Consider the following 18,519-nt stretch of genomic DNA (forward strand, 5'->3'; position numbering starts at 1 on the left):
AGGTCAGACTGACCTCTTAGGTGACCAATTTTGGCCAGGCAGGTTTCCTTGGGCATAGCTAAGACATGTTGACCATGACAAGCATGCTTACCCTGGAACTTGGAGAGTGCTGCATGGCCTCAAATCCTACAGCCAACTATGATTGTACAACTCCAATTGGCCTTCAGGGGACCAATACACAGTAAAATTAGAAGTACAGCGTTAATTTTGAAAGATTGGTTTTATTTTCGCTGTATTCATGATGATCCTCTACAGTCTAGTACTATAAAATCAGATCACCAAATAAATATGCCTGTACAACTGTACAGAATACAAATACAGAATACAATTACTATACAGAATTCTTTCAACCAGGAAAACCTAAAAAAAATGCAAGAACCTCCTTTTCCCTCCTATTGCAAAATTGCAATTGAGTGCCCTCGAAAATGAATGAATTTCCAGTATTTCACAGTAGGGTCTTACATTGTACCTGGGTAAGCAGACCTGTATTACGAGATTGTCACGTAGCTGTGCTAATCCTGTGGCTTCTGGACCACATGGGTACGGAACTGCCTCCAGGCACAGTACTGTTGACAAAACCTACCACAGAGGACTGGTCCCCAGGGCCTGATTTAGGAGACTTAGTGTACAGTAAATATCTTTTGAAAGATGCATCCCAGTGATTGACACGCACATGCCCTCCGTTCAAAAGTTTTCATATACAGTAAACACCTGTCCATAGTCCATTTGCAGAAATTTATGGGTGTTTTTTTTACCAATTTCATAAATATAAGTAGACATTAGCTGTTAAATATTAGCCAAAGTACGTGGTCTATCAATTGATTTTAGATTAGACCAGTTCTTTGAAAATTTGTTGAACCGAGACATTTCAGAATAGTGCAGCTGCACGTACAACATTCAGTTATGTATTATATAGTTCACCCAAATTAGCCTTTCACGACTTCTATATTGAATTCCATCTACGAAATAATGCTCACATAGTGACTTTTCTTTATAAGTAATGTATTTTCAATGAGATCACGATTGCGTGATAACTTATGTACAAATTGGTGGCACAGGTTCAACTTGATTGATATTTAGCATTGAACTTCATAAAATATAACCTTGCTCAGAGCACGTCCTTGCAGTGCCGCTATCTCGGTTTAAGGACCCCCCCCCTCTTCTGCGGTTAATCGTTACAAACAAGGTTTACTCGTAAGGCGGAACTGGATTTCCGATCAGTGCGGGTCAACATTTGCTTCCGCTGGCCAAATTTAGAGGTTGCCGGGAAGCCAGTGCAGCAGTCAGACGCTCTGGGATGCATGGATCTCATGTTATGTGGTGGAACGAACCACCCAGTGAATAAATAGGGCGGGAAAGGGTTGTTACAATCCCTGCAAAACCTCCATAGCAAGCTTGTCCGTACGAATTTTACAAGGGCTGTCCCTCCTAGTAAATCAAATTGACAGAAATGCATAACCAGTTAGACTGGAAGTACAGAGGGATTATTGTCGTCCCCCGACATATTCCAATGGAACGTTCCGCTGGCTGATTGGTCCGCAGGCTGGCTGGCCTTACCTCATCGCCTTCCCTCATATTGATTTTTGTGCCCATAATGTTTGTATTGTGAGTGCGAAAGTGCTCATGTAATTCCTCTGGACTGGTGGGCCTGGGCCTCCCCAGAATGGGGGAAGGGTGCAAATACAACGTGGGGAGTGTGCCCTGTGTGTGGTACCATTACAGCCAGCTGAAGAGGCAACATGCCCTGTCCTAGTAGCCTTATACCTTCGTATGTGATGGAACTCGGTCGAGAACATGTGATTGCCTGCTTCGCAGCCCGCCCTGGCTCAAGCTGAGGGCTGTGTGATCTGAAGTTCAAAGGTTGTGTCTATACATGTGTGAGATTGGAACAGATGCGGCACACTCCCACCCGGCATGGCAGAGGCAGCAAAGTTGGACAAGCCACCTGCCACCCGCCCCAAGGCACCGTCACACGACACCATGGCACCTGCTGCAGCCGCAGTAAAGGGCAGAACCCCCCCTCCGCCCAGGAAAACCCCCCCACCCCGCTCCAGCAGTCCCAGGATTTTCACCTTCGACGTGACGCACACGGTCGGGTCGGGATCGGACGTTCCCATATCCCACCTGTCCAGCAGCCTTCACAAGAGCTACGCCGAACTCACCGTACCCACAAGCCCCACTTACCGTTGTCTCTCCTTCCTGCACAGCTGCGGTCGCGGGAGGAAAGGTCTTCTGCCCAACACCTCACCGACGCTGCCAAGAGCGCATTCTCCAATCCCTCACGGTGAGTTGCCCTTTCGTTTGCCATTTCTTCTTTGAATAATTCATCCAATAAGATTTACCGGCCACACTTGATACTGTAACTTACGTAGTGTAAGCCATTGTTTCACATATATCTTCCCTTAGACCTTTCACGTACACCGTCTTTCTATGAGTCTCTGCATCGTGATTTGTTACTTGGCATTTCTTTTGGTTCGGTGTGTGTCAGAACCCTTGAAGCAACATGCTTTGCTACTGTATAGTCTAATCTAATATTTCAAAAGATCACGCCTACACATGTGATGAAAAATTCTATCCCCATGTGCTGACATACATTTAGGTCAACTGTATGAAAGACTGTATCATATTGATATAAATGTTGCATTATACCTGTTCAAAGGTGTCTCTTCATAACACTATAGTTTTGTCAGGTAACCGCTGTACAATTCAAGTATCGGAGTGTATATTCAACAAAATATACGTATGGTTTAAGCTCTCCTATATGTAGGACCACAGGCTGATTATAAGTCCTACTACATATAGTCTGACCTTAATGGCTTTTAGTCCTGACACTCTGTTAGATATACATCTATGTGTGTATGATTTGTATGTGGTTACAAAGCATTTGTAAATGCTCTGCTAAGTCTAGTATCTAGCAGTTGGTAAGGCCATAATGTCACTGCACCAAGAGACACAAACACATCATGCATAACATGCATGAGCAAATACCATTTAACATGACGGACAAATATTACTCAGACAACCTAATCTTGGTACACTGTAGCTACCAATCCATCAAGAATTAGGATGAGCCTTGTGTCTTCAAATTGCAGGTTTCTAAAACCCCTTGAAAGCTTCAAGAATACAACCTTCCAAACAGTATTTGCCTCTGAGCTTCCAAATCAAATTTGGCACCCGAATGGCAGTCGTAATTTTCCCCAAATGCGAGGCATTATTAAAAGTTTTTCTGTAGTAATCTAGTTTTTACAGTCCAGATACGGTCGAGGGATAGATCCATTCTAATTGGACCCAATATGCTGGGCTTGATTACATGTAAGAGGCAAATCACGATTCACTGAAGCCGGGATAGCTGTCAGGAGATTTCCCAGGGTGGACTGTCTTCTCTCTCTGCCCATGGAGTAATCTAATTCAGAATCTATAGCTACCACTGTTTGCTTCTGTGGTATTTTTTAAGCCCACATACATGTACATACACGTACCTTCTCGCAACCATTGCCATTCCAATATAAGCTATAGTGTGCTCTAATATAAGAAATTGCTGTGTGTGTTGATATCAATTATTGGTGCCAGGCTTATGCAAATTGTGGGTAGGAAAATCACCCAACTATACCAGGTCCTGTTTTTTTGCCCACCTTCTCACTGGTTGCTACCCTATAGCTAGCTGCTAACAGACTAGAGGGGTGGATACCAGGCTAACCTTAAGTAACAGCATACTTCCACTCTCATACTGCAACTAAATTTGTATACAAAGAGTTAAGGTTGCTAAGCTTTGGAGCAAAGATATGATCATGCTAAAGTCCACTGTAAAATGTGTAGACTGCAAGAATTGAATAACATTCACTAAAATGAACAAAATAGACACAATACATGTTACACTTTACATGTGAATCAACAGTTACTCTGATATGTTTTTAACAATTTGGAGTTAAGATAAATGGAGATCTGATTCACGCACACAACTGTGGATGTGACGTCAAGCACTGCAGGATCTTAATAATTAGCATATGAGGAAGACTGTTACTTAGGAAGTACAAAACAAAGATCAAATAAATTAATGCCGTATCTTTGTACAAGGTTTCAAAGGTAAAATCTGACTTGATGTATGAAATCACGCAGAAACTATCTATTATGTTTTGCCTTGAGCACTCTGCATGCAGAGAGCATGTATATGCCTTTGAATGTAACATTGTAAGTCTACACTTTATTAGATTACGTCAAGACAATATACTGACGTCAGGTCCTTCCAGTCTAAGATAATTGGCCATGGGAAGAACAAATTAACTCTCAAAGCAAATATACTCCTTTATGTTTTTCACTTTTTTTTTCATTAGTGGTCCCTTGCACAACATCAGTTGGCTATTATGATTTCTTAAAAGACTTGCTTGGTAACACTTGCTTTATTTCAAGCAGTGTAAAACAAAAATGTCCAAAAGTACATTGACCTTTGCAGCTACAGTAGGTTGTTTAATAAACATGATTTCACTCTAAAGAATTATTATTTGTTTTTGTCTGGAGAAACAAATTTGTCTCAGTGTTTGGCAACAACAAAATTGGGCATTATTTGTGTGCGAGTCTCGAACAAGAGAAAGCCTTGTGTGTTGGAAGAATGCACAGCAATTCCTCAGAATTATCTCAGAAGAGGCAAGGACATTTAGTATATCTTGTTGAAGCTCCTTGGAAGAGGTAAACAGATCTCTGGGACTGCTTCTATCATACCACAATGCAATAGATCATCGCCCACGTACTAGTATACACTCGTGGTTTAAAATGAAACCCACACACATGTATAATGTCATAGCGGTTGGCCTCAAAGCTATAACAAATGTGGCCATCAAAGTAAGGATGATGCTTAAGGGCATTGTATGATCAATATGATACATCCTGAAGAAAAGAATGGTACTGATGATACATGTAAGAGAGAATAAACAGCATGGAGTGGGTGGCATACACTCTCAATAGGGCCCATTAACTACACATTACCTGGGAGAGCTACATGTAAAATGTTGCGCAAACATCGTCCTGTTTACACATGCTGTGAGATAGTAGGATATGTAAACACTGTCATAGTACCGGCTCTTATATGGCGTAAGGATCTATCATAGATTCATACATGTAAGTCATAGACTGTTGAGTTTCATATTGTTACAAATGTATGAAGTTGAAGCTTTGGGCCAAATGGTTTTTGACATTTGTAGAGAACTGAAAGTAGAAGCTGTGTTAGAAATGTTAGTGTGATGACCTATGCCAGACAGAAAATATTCAATCATAGAATGAATGGGAGGAATGGGCCACCATGCACTAGGTCACCCATATTGGAATTCCAATTTTTGCTCCAACTGTCTATCTGTTAAATTGGGATGAGTGGCACGTTTAGGAATACGTTTTATCTGTACTATCGCCATTTTTCAAATCCTCCCGTTTCAATTTTCCAAAACAAGGGGTCACAACCTCTATCTCCTTTCCGATAACATCTTAGGGAAAAACAGCATCTGATTTGGAGTCTTACCATTCAAGTTGCTGGCTGTTTTTTGCTGGCTGTTTTTTGGCAATGTTTTTGTCATTTTTCAAATCTTAGAATCCCATTTCAATTCCCAAAAACAAGGCCTGTGTAGGGTCATAACCCCCCTCTTACCGATAACATCTTAGGGGAAAAGCGGCATCTAATTTGGAGAATTACCATTCAGGTTTCTGGCTGACTTGCTGAATGTCTTTTGGATGTATTTTTGTAATTCTTTTTTAAATCCTCCCTTTTCAATTTTCCAAAAACAAGAGGTCGCAACCTCCTCTTACCGATAACATCTTAGGGGAAAACGGCATCTAATTTGGAGTATTACCATTCAGGTTGCTGCCTATTGATTCAAGCTGGTTTAATGTTATTCCGGAGACGACTGGCGACCTTGGGATTAGGTTATGGTCTGGGATGATGTCATCCAGTCCGCGGCTCCGATGAGTCATAAATATTAGATGTAGAATGACGAGATTGTCTCCACAGACGTCAGGGAACTGATCTAGTATGTCGGGAAAGGAATTAGGACCACGGCTGACGAAAGATCGTAATAAGGAATGTTGAGTTTGGGTCATGTGTTACATGTGATACAAAATATCAAAATGAATAATGGAAAGACAGACGTCAGGAAACTGATCTGGTTTGTCGGGAAAGGAATTAGGACCACGGCTGACGAAAGATCATTCTGGGTCGTAATAAGGAATGATGAGTTTGAATCATATTTTACATGTGATACAAAATATCAAAATGAATAATACAAAGACTATATTATAAGTTAGGGGTCATGCAACAAAACCAGAATGAAGAATTGGAGGTTGTGAGGAAAAATCTGTCATGCAATGCCATCTGTTATGCTAAAAGATGTTGTGGTCAGATACATGTTAAAAGGTAAGATACAACGTATGATTGCGTACATGATTGTATAAGAAGATAACATGCCTTGCGATACAGATCTTTAGTCGGAGTAGTATTCAAAATGTAAGCAAACCACAGTCATTTGTTTTGACATATCACAGCCAAATTTAGTTTCATTGCATAGACAGTGCTACCAGTTGTCTAAACCAAATTGATTACCTTCCTACTAAATACACTGTGCCCTGTGGAATTGGGGGATGGGTTCCTAGAATACCCTACTTGAGGTTAGCTGAGAAATCTAATTGTATGATTTAGTACCTCAAAGTAAAGAAGATACAAAAACATAAACCAGCGTAAATATCTGATAACAAAATTTAATATTCAAATGTGAAACAAGCGTCTATAAATACTGTGATAGACTCTTCTGTCAGCATCAAAGGAGCACATTGTAACAGGATACATGTATGTGGATTTATGTAATGTTAGAGGCTAGAAATACAGGACATTTTGCTGACAGTTTGTGTTGTCCATTCTTGCAAATAGGCCTGTGACCGAAAAACAAAAAGCAACAAACTGCCAATGTTGACACTGTAAATTTAACTGTCACTGTGGTGTTGATTTTGTAAAGACCCTGGTCTTATTTTAAACTGAAAAACAGGGCGCCTTGCCCTTCTAACCATGTCACGGTGACTTCACACCACGTTCTAAGCTCTCACAAACCACCCCATTACGTCTTTCTGTGTCAACAAGGTATTTTCTAGCGGAATATCCATGTTCTAAGAAGTCCTTGTTGTTTACATCTTGGACTGAAAAGTAGACCAATGTCTTCTAGAGACCTTCTTTCTAAACCTTGAAAAACAAGTTCACAATTTTAGGTTGGGATTCTCGGTAGTGTTATTCTGTAACAGTTGTTTGTTGGTTTCTTTTTTCCTGGCCTAACTAAATATTTGATGCAAACAATGTACATGTATATGTGTAGCTCCTAACAGTACCATTATGTGCCATCAAAGGGGCAATACCTTCTATATGTTCACTTTTTAAATAAACTATGTCTGCTATAGTTTGGGTTTGTGAGAAAAATTCTTGTATATTTCTTGTGTATATTATTTAGTATGCACTCTTTTGTTGAATGATGTATTATACACATTTGATCACTAAGTCTTATGGTAGCCCTTTTAGATTTTTAGTTTATTCTTTTCCAGGATCATTGCTTCAATATTTTGTAAAATGTATACATTTGTTTTCGCAGGAGGCAGCCCAGCGGATAGTCCGAGAAATGTCTCCCCAAGTACCCACAGCCATTTTGTCTTCTCCTCAGTCAAAAGGTCAGTGCCGTTTGAATTTTTCATCAGCCAATCAACACGCAGAGCCGTTTCCTGTCTGGTAACCTTATTTGGGAGAAAGGTTGACAGAGGCAGCCAATCAGCATTGAGAAACGAGCCAAGTCAGCAATCGAGCTAAATGAATTGTATTTGCCAAAAAATGAATGCGGAAACAAAATGAATAGCAAATTTGAGGATACAAGATAATGGCATGAGTTCTGGCATTTAGATGTTTGTGAAACAAAGAAAATTCAATGGATAGCATTTCAGTACTAAGGACAGGCAGGAAAAATGTAGGAGGTATCAATTTGCAGATCAGATGAAGTTGTAAGAGGAAGAAAGTAATTATATTTTCTATTTATTATTGTAATTTTTTAACAAAGAATATTCAACGGATGTCAATTCAGCACCAAGGACAAACAGAATATGTTAAAAATAGTAAATTTACTAATTATATAAAGTTGTGAGACGAAGGAAGGAAGGAAATATTAATTCTATACAATTAACCTCGATAACTGATTAGTTCTTACTATTTCTAGACATACTTCCTCCTTATTAAACACTGTTGGATTAACTTCAACGAGACACTCAAAATGTGTTTTTGTCAGAGATGCAATTATAGACAGGAAGTGCACATGTGGGATCACCCAGAAGACAATAATCTCCAACTTCTAGCTACATCCACCAATTGCCTAACTATCTGCATAAGGCCTAGGAAAATTAATGTTGTGTTTCCTGTATCAGTCCTGAAAAAACTAGGGTGATTAGGAAAGGATAGTTGTTTTGTTTTGTTTTTGTAGATTTTGGCTAAAATGATCCAAGAAATAAAGTTATTGAAGCAATGCATTGGGACTGTCTCAAGGACCCATCTACCTGTTTTCTTGTAGACAAATATTTCACCCGATTCACTGGAAAAAATGCTTGTGAATATTCAGAGCATTTGGCATTCAGACGTTAGAAAAAAACTTAAATAGCCATACCAGCAGTCAATCAAAATAAAAGGTTAAGGCTAGGGTCAGCGGGTTTTTGCTAGGGTGGATCAGGAAAACGGAAACGCAACATGTTGTTTCCTAGGCCTAATTCTTAGCGGACGAGTTCAAGGGACAGGTAACTCAAGGTTAGGTAGTGATGTGTAGTGGTGCGCTCAAAGCTGCTCTACCCTCTCAGCCAGAAAACATGCATTCTGACGGCACGTGCAACAGAGCCTTCTCTCCCCGCGGTAAATGGAGTGGCTCAAATGAGAGGGTTTGGAGTGCTACATGTATTATCGAGAGTAGCAACAAGTATGCACTGGTGTCCTATAAGAGAGAGTGTCACTGATGCGCTCATCCATTCAGTCACTATAAAGCCTTAGACGCCAAGGCTCAGCATAGTGTCCTTACTCCTATCTGCCTGCACGACTGTGGCAAGATTTGTATTGAGGAGACAGTTGCCCAGGCTTCTTTTGGATTGAATCCCGTCACCGTAAAGACTACTACAGATACTCCTATTTTCAGTCAGAGACTGGAACGCGCTTCCTCGGGACATAACTGAAATCACCGAACCTGACGACTTCAAGGAAGCCGTATTCCTACTACTGAGGAAACAGTAACTACGCAGAGCGTCTTACCCCGACAGAGGGGTATTGCACAGCATTTTATCAAGAATCAGGACTGTTGTACACCATTGATAGTGACCATGGAACATTGTATTTGCAGGATGGAGGGTCGGAGGTGGTCAGTCGCATCATTACCGTCGTCTGGGTACGGAACCAACACACCGAGCTCTGCAGTCTCTGTGAGTAACGTTCATTTCCAGCAGATACAAGCCTGCGCATTTCTGTCATTTTCTGTTTTAGGATAGAATTTTGTTTTAGTGATAGAGGCTTCTGCCTTTCTGTCATTTTCTGTCTTAATGATACAATTTTTAAATGCCATTTTGTTATTTATAGTCCAAAAATGCTGTGGCATTTAAGGTTCCAGCAGATTAAAAAGCCTGCACATTTACCGTCATTTTTGTCTAAGGATATATAGAATTCTAAATGCTATTTTTATGTGACATTTTATAGTTAAGAAAGCTGCTTATAAAGGAATGTAGTTTTGGTGTTGTGTAAAGCTATAATTATTATGTATTTTTCTACCTGCTTTGTCGAACCCTGTTCTGGTCATACATAAATAACTGCCTCAATCGTAGATTGTCTTTCAAGCTTAACGTCATCCCTTTGTGCATCCAGTGCTTGCAACAAAACCTACCCGACCGTATGCCTGTAATGTCACCCTAATTGCACTCTTACTCCTCGCCTGTCAGTCTGTATATATCGTATGATCTAAGTTTCACACATGATGATTGTTGTCTGCCTACTAACAGCCTGCAGTTTAAAAGGCACACCTGTATGTTTGAAGCGTTGAATGTTTTTTTTTTCATCTAAGTGTACAGGGCTCGAAATTCATTTTTGTGAATAGTTGCACTGATGCACCCAAAAAAATTTTCAAGTGCACCACACAAAATACTCTACTGTATTTTGTGTGTGTGAGCTAATTACAAATTTAACTGTTCCTCTTCTGAACTTGAATGTAAAATGGGACCTAAGTTCAAAATTTTTACTACTACAAGAGTACTACAACAAATGTTTTATTATTTTTCTGACACTTACATGTAGATGTCAAGAATATGCGGTGTATGTTTACATTACGTAAACCTACAAAAATATTTGGCTGCACTGGTGCACCCACAGATAAAAATTGGGTGCACATGCACCCAGTATTTCGAGCCCTGTTGTAGAATGGTACCTTGAGGAAACCTGGCCGTTACATGACTTTCCTCTCCTCCCTGTAGCACACGGGTGTTTCGTCTACGGACTCTCCAAGTTCGTCCATTGTGGAACAGGAGTCCCCACATGCACTACTGGTACATAACCTCACCAGTTCTCAACTGTTGGGGGGGAGGGGGGCCTGTGATATTTCTGCAGCACGTTTTTCCATCCACTTGCGCCGCTTTTTTTTACTGCTTGGTACTGCAATTCCTTTTTTTTTTTCGCAGTACCTTTATGTTCGCGAGTTTTAAGGCCATCTCTGTGCTGTGCTGTTATCAAGTCATTCGTCTTTTGCGCCCCCTCTTCTGCCTTTAGGATATGGTAGTTTAACTTTAAGTTCCGTGAACAAGTCTATATTCCTCAGACAGTCATATTTAGCTACCATGAAGACAAAGTGCATCACACTATTTTGTTTTTTTGTTGGTTGTGATACCGTTGTCTCCAATAACGTATGGCGCTGTCAACTTTTTTCTGTCTACTTAAAAATACTGGTCAGCAATTTTCCTCCCATTTTTTTCTATGGAACACAAAATTTTGTCAAGTGCTCTCATTAATGTTTGTCAGTCAAAATGCCACAGCCTTGATGAAAGTTCATGCTACTTAAGATGGGGGAAACCAAAAGGGCATGTGAGAGCCGAGTCTGTCATTTTATGGCAGTGTGGTTTTTGCCTGACATTTAAAAGGCTACTGGGTACATCTTTTACTATTTAAAGATGCACACAAGATTAGTATAGTCAGGGTTTCAGTATTTATCCTAACAGTTAACCATTGGAAGGGCTGTGTTTTACGACAAAGTTTTATGCTACAAAAATGGTAATGGAGGCAAAATAATTGACACAAGAAAAGAGACAAAATTAAAGTAAGGTCAGTAAAGGTTCGATTGCTTGTCATATGCCCCACCCCACTCCCCACTACATCAACTATTTTCAGCAGTTGCCAGTAGCTGCTGTCTCTTTCATTTCTGCTGCTCTGTATGTGGCAGTTACTGACTGTCAGAGTTGATTACCATCTGAGACCCTGCTTTGCTTCAGGGTCAAGCCAGGAACAGTCATGAATGAGGATGTGAAAATCAAAACAAAATCTTGTTCCAGGACTATAAAAGCATACATATTTGAATAAAGATTCTTCTTAGACAAACAAGTCAGAGATTTATTCAGCCGACGTTTCAGTGACTGTCTGTCACTTTCCTCAGGGCAGTTCTGACTGGTTCACATTGCAGGTGTTGCTGCAATAGTGACTTGACAACTTGATGAAACTATAATTCATGAATACATTGTAGTACATGCAATTTGTGTACGAAAGGTGAGAAAAAAGGCAGAACTAAATCATTGAAACAGAGAGAGTATTGGCTAGAAATAAAATTTATATTCAAACACATCCTCGTGATTCTTACTGGTTTGTCCCTTTCTTGTAGCAAGGAGCATTTTGCTTGAGTCAGATTGTACTGCAGCAGACAGGCCCCCTTATGTTGTTGTTCTTTGTGTGCAGTGTCAGGGATACCTCAGATTTAGTTAGAAGGCTTCGATTTTTCTTCAGTATGACATTGCCTGTGCTTCCCACTTCCATATGCATGGACTGTTAAGATCATGTTCATGAATACTAATTTCAGTGTTATATCGTCTCACTCTTTCAATAACCATTGTGATGACATGTCTACTAATTTTTCATTTCCTTTACATTTTCATCAAGTTGTTTATCATCAGATTATGTGACGTGTGTGATTTTCCATTTTTTGCTTTACTGTCAAGCCAGAATTTTTTTCACAGCTACTTGTAACTTATTGCAGTGATGGGTTTATGTGATACCTCTCATAACCCCCTGGTTGCGATTGGTATTTATTAATGAAAGAGTGTCCATTTTGAAGCTGGATTTTACTAATGTTTCTCAGTAACTTTAAGTAGCATGTCAGCAGAATGTACTGTCCAAGTTTCTGTTGGATCAGAATTTTGTCCTTTGCAGAAGATATGTTTTCCCACACAACATTTGAAAACTACAGATGGGATGGCATCCTTAAATACAACAACACAACAAAGTGCTTATTTTCTAGACATTCGAAAAGGCCTCAGACACTGTTCTATACTACCTTAAACTATATGTTCCTTTAGAAGTACTATGCACATTACATTGTTCTGGATTTTGGTACGTTCTGCTGACTTGCTGGTTGTCTTCTACAGTACCTGTACATGTACCTTACTGCACAATACCATTTTGTGTAGTACCTAATCCTAATATTAAAGTTTTTTCCTTCCAACATCTCCAGTCTTCCTGTTCGTCCCAAGAGAAGCTCCACCAGCTGCCGTACCAGCCCACGGCAGAGGAGCTGCGCTTCCTCACCAAACACTTCAGCAGTAACGAGAGTAACGGGACCACCGATGAGGACGGCAGAAAGTCGCCTGCCATGAGACCTCGCTCACGAAGTCTCAGGTACGTACACGGACGCGAGAAACTGTCAGAGGCTCAAAACTCTGTCGTCCCTTTAGATACAGTAGCCTGGGTGTCATCTGATTTGTAACGGCAATTTTTTCAGGGTTGCTGTTACAAACCCAGGCTACGAATACAGTCCTCAAGCTTTCAAAATAAACATCCACTGCCATCTTTTGATCCATAATCGTATATCTGTCGTACCACCTAGCTCAGTGGTACTTTCAGTGTTATTTTCAGTAGCCTGGAAGTGGTCATTTGGCTTTGTATTATTGAACAACACCGTTACAAAAAGCAAGGTTAAGTGCGTGTCAGTAATGGAGAATTCTAAGGTCGAGTGATATCCTTTTTTTAGCTCCTAATGCTCCCCAAGTACCGTAGCATCAAACCTTCTCGCCTTATGGAAAAGCCTTGGAATATTACTAAAAGTATCGTAGAAGATCATGGGGTAAAAATAGCAGAAGAATGTTTTTGTTTTTACTCTCGTGAGGACTCTCTGCATGGAGCTACGATGACAGTGTAAATTTGAAAGCGTCCACAACCAATGAAAAGCTTAAGGAGAGAATTTGAATTTCCATCAGTCTATAAACATCAATCCTGTCCACAACAACAACCCTCTGCCCTCTCTCTCATCATACATACATGTACATTACAGACTGAGGTTGTACTTCTTCTTTGCACTTATAATTTTTGTGGTGTAATTGTTTACATCTTGTTTCTTTGCTTTTCTTGTTTGTTGCCAATGCCTGTGTTTGTTAAACTTTGTTTTGTGTGTATTCTGCATTCTGCAGTCACTACCCGAGTCTAAGTTCTTACACAAGCCACCTTTTCGTGCACACTTGCAAAGTCATCACCTTGCATGTAGCTGTGAGCTCAGTTTGCCTGAAAGCCATTGCTTGGTAGGGCAAATATGCTGTCTCATTCATCCATGCTTTTGTTGCTATCACAGTCATTGTTTTTTACCCTCTTTACATTTAATTTATGCTCTACATTTGTGTCCTTGTTGTTCTGTGTTCTGTCCTATGCGAGCAGTTGTTTGGTAGGGCGGGGCGGCCTAGCAGGCCCAGCCAGCTTCCCTTTTCCTAAACACTGGTTCACTTTCCCAAGAGGGGAAAGAACAATCAGGTAAGACACACAAGCCAGCTTAAGCCAATCACAATGTTTCTGTCAAAACACTTCCTGTAACACATGTTCTCATTGGTCCTTGTCTGATAAAAGCATTATCACAAGGCCAATCATAAACATGTAAGACATGCAAGTCAGCCAATCACAATGCTCTATCAAAACGCTTACTGTGACACATGTGCTTTCATTGGTCCTTGTCTGACACAAGCCAGCCAATCACAGTGCTCTATCAAAACACTTCCTGTGACACATGTGCTTTCATTGGTCCTTGTCTGACACAAGCCAGCCAATCACAGTGCTCTATCAAAACACTTCCTGTAACACATGTTCTCTCATTGGTCCTTGTCAGCCAGCCAATCACAGTGCTCTATCAAAACGCTTACTGTAACACATGTGTTCTCATTGGTCCTTGTCTGACACAAGCCAGCCAATCACAGTGCTCTATCAAAACACTTCCTGTAACACATGTTCTCTCATTGGTCCTTGTCTGACACAAACCAGCCAATCACAGTGCTCTATCAAAACACTTCCTGTAACACATGTGCTCTCATTGGTCCTTGTCTTACACAAGCCAGCCAATCACAGTGCTCTATCAAAACGCTTACTGTGACACATGTGTTCTCATTGGTCCTTGTCTGACACAAGCCAGCCAATCACAGTGCTCTATCAAAACACTTCCTGTAACACATGCTCTCATTGGTCCTTGTCTGACACAAGCCAGCCAATCACAGTTCTCTATCAAAACACTTCCTGTAACACATGTGCTCTCATTGGTCCTTCCTGATAATCACATTATCTATCATGTTGTTACATGTTGCTATGCTTTCCCACCCCTGTATGGATGAAGACATGTTGTACTTGGCCCAGTTGGGTAAGAACTGTTCAACATGCGGTGAACATTCCTTGTATAAATGTTGTGTCATTCATTCTCCATTTTAAAACTTGACGACTACACAAAGTCAAATCTTTGTGTGACTGTAGACTTTTCCCGCCATAAAGTCAGTAATGATGACACATTTTCTCAAGACGTTGAACATTTGATAAATAAAAATGTTGATGGTACTCTGTAAAAATGTGCAGATCTAAAGCAATTAAGGTGTCTGAATGGGTGTTTTTTTTAATATGCCACGCCTTGTTATGTAAACTTGAATCATGCTTTATTGAATAAAGTGTCAAGTCTTATCAACATTGATATAGGAGGCAATAATTTAAGGTGCTTTGTAACTTATAATGATTCTGTTATGAGCATTTCTATTTATTTAACAAGACCATTTGGCTCTGAATAATTCTGATTGGAAAAAAATCACAGAAGGATATCTTAAGTGCCATTCCCAGCTTTCAAATGCTGTCAGGTTGTCAGAAACTGGCTGTGTTCCCACGAGAGTTGCATGCTGACATGTACAATTAATAGATTTCTGCCAAAAAACTGTGCAGGCCTTCGCAGCCTATATAAGGGCATTAGCCAAGACTCACAAGCTTTCGCGGTACAACCTGTGTGTAATACTCAAGGTATTGTATCCTACATGGTGTTTAAAAAATCACATAGACCATACAGTCACAGTATGTGTAGCCTGATAATGGTCTTCATTGGATCATGGTTTAACAGAAAATTTGAATTTCTTAAGATGAAGTTGATGCCAATAGTGTGTACAATTTCTCCCTCCTCCCCCCTGCAGTAGTCCTGGACGGTCCCCGAACATGAGTGGGGACAGTGATGTCTTCATGATCAACAGTTACTACAAGGAGCGCTTCCCCAAGGCCACTGCTCAGATGGAGGATCGGCTAAAGGTGCGTTAGAAAATCTCTCATCTTTTCATTTTTCCTGATATTTTTTTAGTACTTTAGGCTTTTGGGCTTGTTTTTTATGTATACTGTTGTTTTCCTTTGTTTGACCATGTCTTGTAATATGTTGGGCCACCTCAGAAAAGCTGAATGGGGCTACCCAGCCATCTTGAAATTAAATTAATATTTTTTCATAGTAATCATACAATTAATTTTTTTGGTGTTTTATATTCTAGACCTTTGGATACAGATAGCCTGGAATTCAGTCTTGAAAGCTTTGCCTATGCCAATCTATCCCCACTCTGACAAAGTGAAGGTAGATTTTATAGCTTTCACGACTGGGTTCCAGGCTATCTGTATCCAAAGGTCTAGAATATAAAACACCAAAAAAATTAATTGTATGATTACTATGAAAAAATAGAATTTAATCTGTAGAACAATCATATTTTCATACAACATATTTTATGGATGTTCAGTACCTTCCATAAAAATATGTATGACAAGTGTCCTACGTCTCCAGTCTGCAATTATAGGGCTAAGATTTTCAAGTTTTAAAATCTAAGAATTGGTACCCAAAAGGCTACTTTAGGCTGCTAAAGGCTGAATCAGATGGCATTTCAGTACCGTGGACAGTGCTGTTTCTGTTATGTGTGGTGTGATGGCATTTCAGTACCTGTCAAATCACTTAGTCATGCTTTTAAACACGCACTGATTATACCAGGCATAGAAGCTTATTTTAGCAATCTATATTAACCTGTCAGTGATTAATATATTTAGATGCAGTGCAAAATAAAGCAATAGCTGTTAACGTCAAAGGAGTATACACTGTAATGCCATCACCAATTAATTCTGCATGTGAAATGAGCTTGTGATACTGGCAGCGGGGGAACTGTTGAACACAGATGCTAAGGCAAGCCGTGAATACATCGTAGCCAAGGACAAGTGTTTTAAAATAAGAAGTCACGTATCCTTCATGAGGAGTCATAAAATTCAGGGTCATAATCTTGTTGTATCACCTAGCTCAATGCCCAGAAGTGGTCATTTGGCATTGCATTACATAGAATGGTTTATTATGACATCAACTATTTTGCAAAATGTTTCTGCCCAAAGGCTGAATTGATGAAGTGATAGTACAGAAATTAACTGCATAACATTAAAAGACATATTCTAACATTTGTTTTACTACAGAAGCTAAAATCAAAAGCAAAAGTTTTACGATCAGCATAATCATTCATATATACACAACACAAGGGAACAACATTGCATTGAGCAACACTGTTAACAAACTATTTATGATATACATGTACGCCTCAAGTTATTGCAAAATATATTGCTCTGATAGGGTCAGGTATTGGATGCTGTGTTTAAAGCTGGTCTCTTTATTTTGTTTCATTAGGAATTCATAGACCAGATCGCGGACAAAAACGACAACTATGCGGACGGGACGTTCAGCTTTGTTCACCACCAGGTGTTGGAGCTGGCGAGAGACTGTCTACAGAAGTCACGGGAAGGGCTCATCACAGGGCGGTACTTCTTCGAGCTGACAGAAAACTTGGAGAAACTGATGAATGATGTGAGATTATTATTTGGATTATTGTCTAAGAGAAAGGTGTATTTGTGTGGTTGGGGAAACGCGATTGTGGTATTTTAATCTATGTGTAATCTATAGCCCACATTGCCCAATGATGAACAATTACTGTACAACAATGATTATTGTTTGTTTGTTTGTTTGTTTGTTTGAGCTTTTGTTTGTTCACGAAATACTCAAATCAGCCTCCTGATAGCATTTCATTGACATCATGTGGAAAGAGGTCTGGGTCAGACAAAATTACTGTTCAATGTCATACGCAGAGGTTACATTATGTAACAGTGGCTCTGTGCAGTGCGTACCGGTATTGCCCTATACCAAGATTCTTCTTCACAATCTTATGGTATTTGGGGAATAGGTCTACATGTATGATATGCATTTTCCCTTCAAAGCAAGTTACCTTCTTCAAAATATGTCAGCAAAACCTACGCTAACTCATTTGCTGTCTCCAGTCCACTTACGCAATTTCTATGCCATCAATTTCGCCCCCTTACTCCCTTTCACGCTCCCTACGAGGGCTTGATACGATGACACGCTGAAGTGTCATGTTGACAGCTTTCATTCTTCCACGTGAGAATCACAGAGTGCTTGATGCTGAGAAGAACACAGACTTACGACCCTCCTCTTGACATACTTACCCACGTGCCTCGTGTAAAAAGCCACTCCTATAGACAAGGAGCGAGTGTGAAACGTGACAAGTACCCTGACAGTCATTACGAAGCCCCAGCATTTCAAAGTACTGTACTTTCTCCTGGGAAGATAGCATAATTAGTCCCTCATCCTTTGTCCAAGTCATTAAATCGTTGTACCGCCTCGTTACTGAGGTAAATGTTACATGGTTGTTACCTTAGTGCCTATTGTGCCTAGACACACTATTCCATCCAGACAGTTACTAAATGTTATCTAACCATGTCGGTGAAGGTTAGAAATCCAGGTAATAAGATACACCAAAAAGCAGTTACTCAAGCAACTGGATCTGATTTGGAAATGGTCAGACGTTTCAGGTAGCATCCACTATCTTTCTTCAGTGACACTGGAGAATTGTCAGATCCCACCTTTACTTTGAATGTCACCTTTACTTTAATGTCTTCTTTATTTACCCAGGTTGTAGGTTGAAACCATTTGTATC

The 18,519-nt window shown here is 40.0% G+C and overlaps 1 protein-coding gene across 1 annotated transcript in view; it reads left to right on the top strand.

Moving 5' to 3' along the window:
- LOC109483581 (microtubule-associated serine/threonine-protein kinase 2-like) overlaps positions 1-18,519 on the top strand; it is a 72,857-nt gene that overhangs the window by 37,013 nt on the left and 17,325 nt on the right. Inside the window, exons 4-10 of the mRNA XM_019786616.1 lie at positions 2,208-2,284; positions 7,611-7,686; positions 9,381-9,459; positions 10,498-10,569; positions 12,735-12,898; positions 15,697-15,808; positions 17,199-17,375. Coding sequence (XP_019642175.1) covers positions 2,208-2,284; positions 7,611-7,686; positions 9,381-9,459; positions 10,498-10,569; positions 12,735-12,898; positions 15,697-15,808; positions 17,199-17,375 — 757 coding nt within the window. The remainder of the gene's footprint in view (positions 1-2,207; positions 2,285-7,610; positions 7,687-9,380; positions 9,460-10,497; positions 10,570-12,734; positions 12,899-15,696; positions 15,809-17,198; positions 17,376-18,519) is intronic.

The sequence above is a fragment of the Branchiostoma belcheri genome, unplaced genomic scaffold (assembly GCF_001625305.1).
Source record: "Branchiostoma belcheri isolate BF01 breed outbred unplaced genomic scaffold, Haploidv18h27 scaffold65, whole genome shotgun sequence".
NCBI lineage: Eukaryota > Metazoa > Chordata > Leptocardii > Amphioxiformes > Branchiostomatidae > Branchiostoma > Branchiostoma belcheri.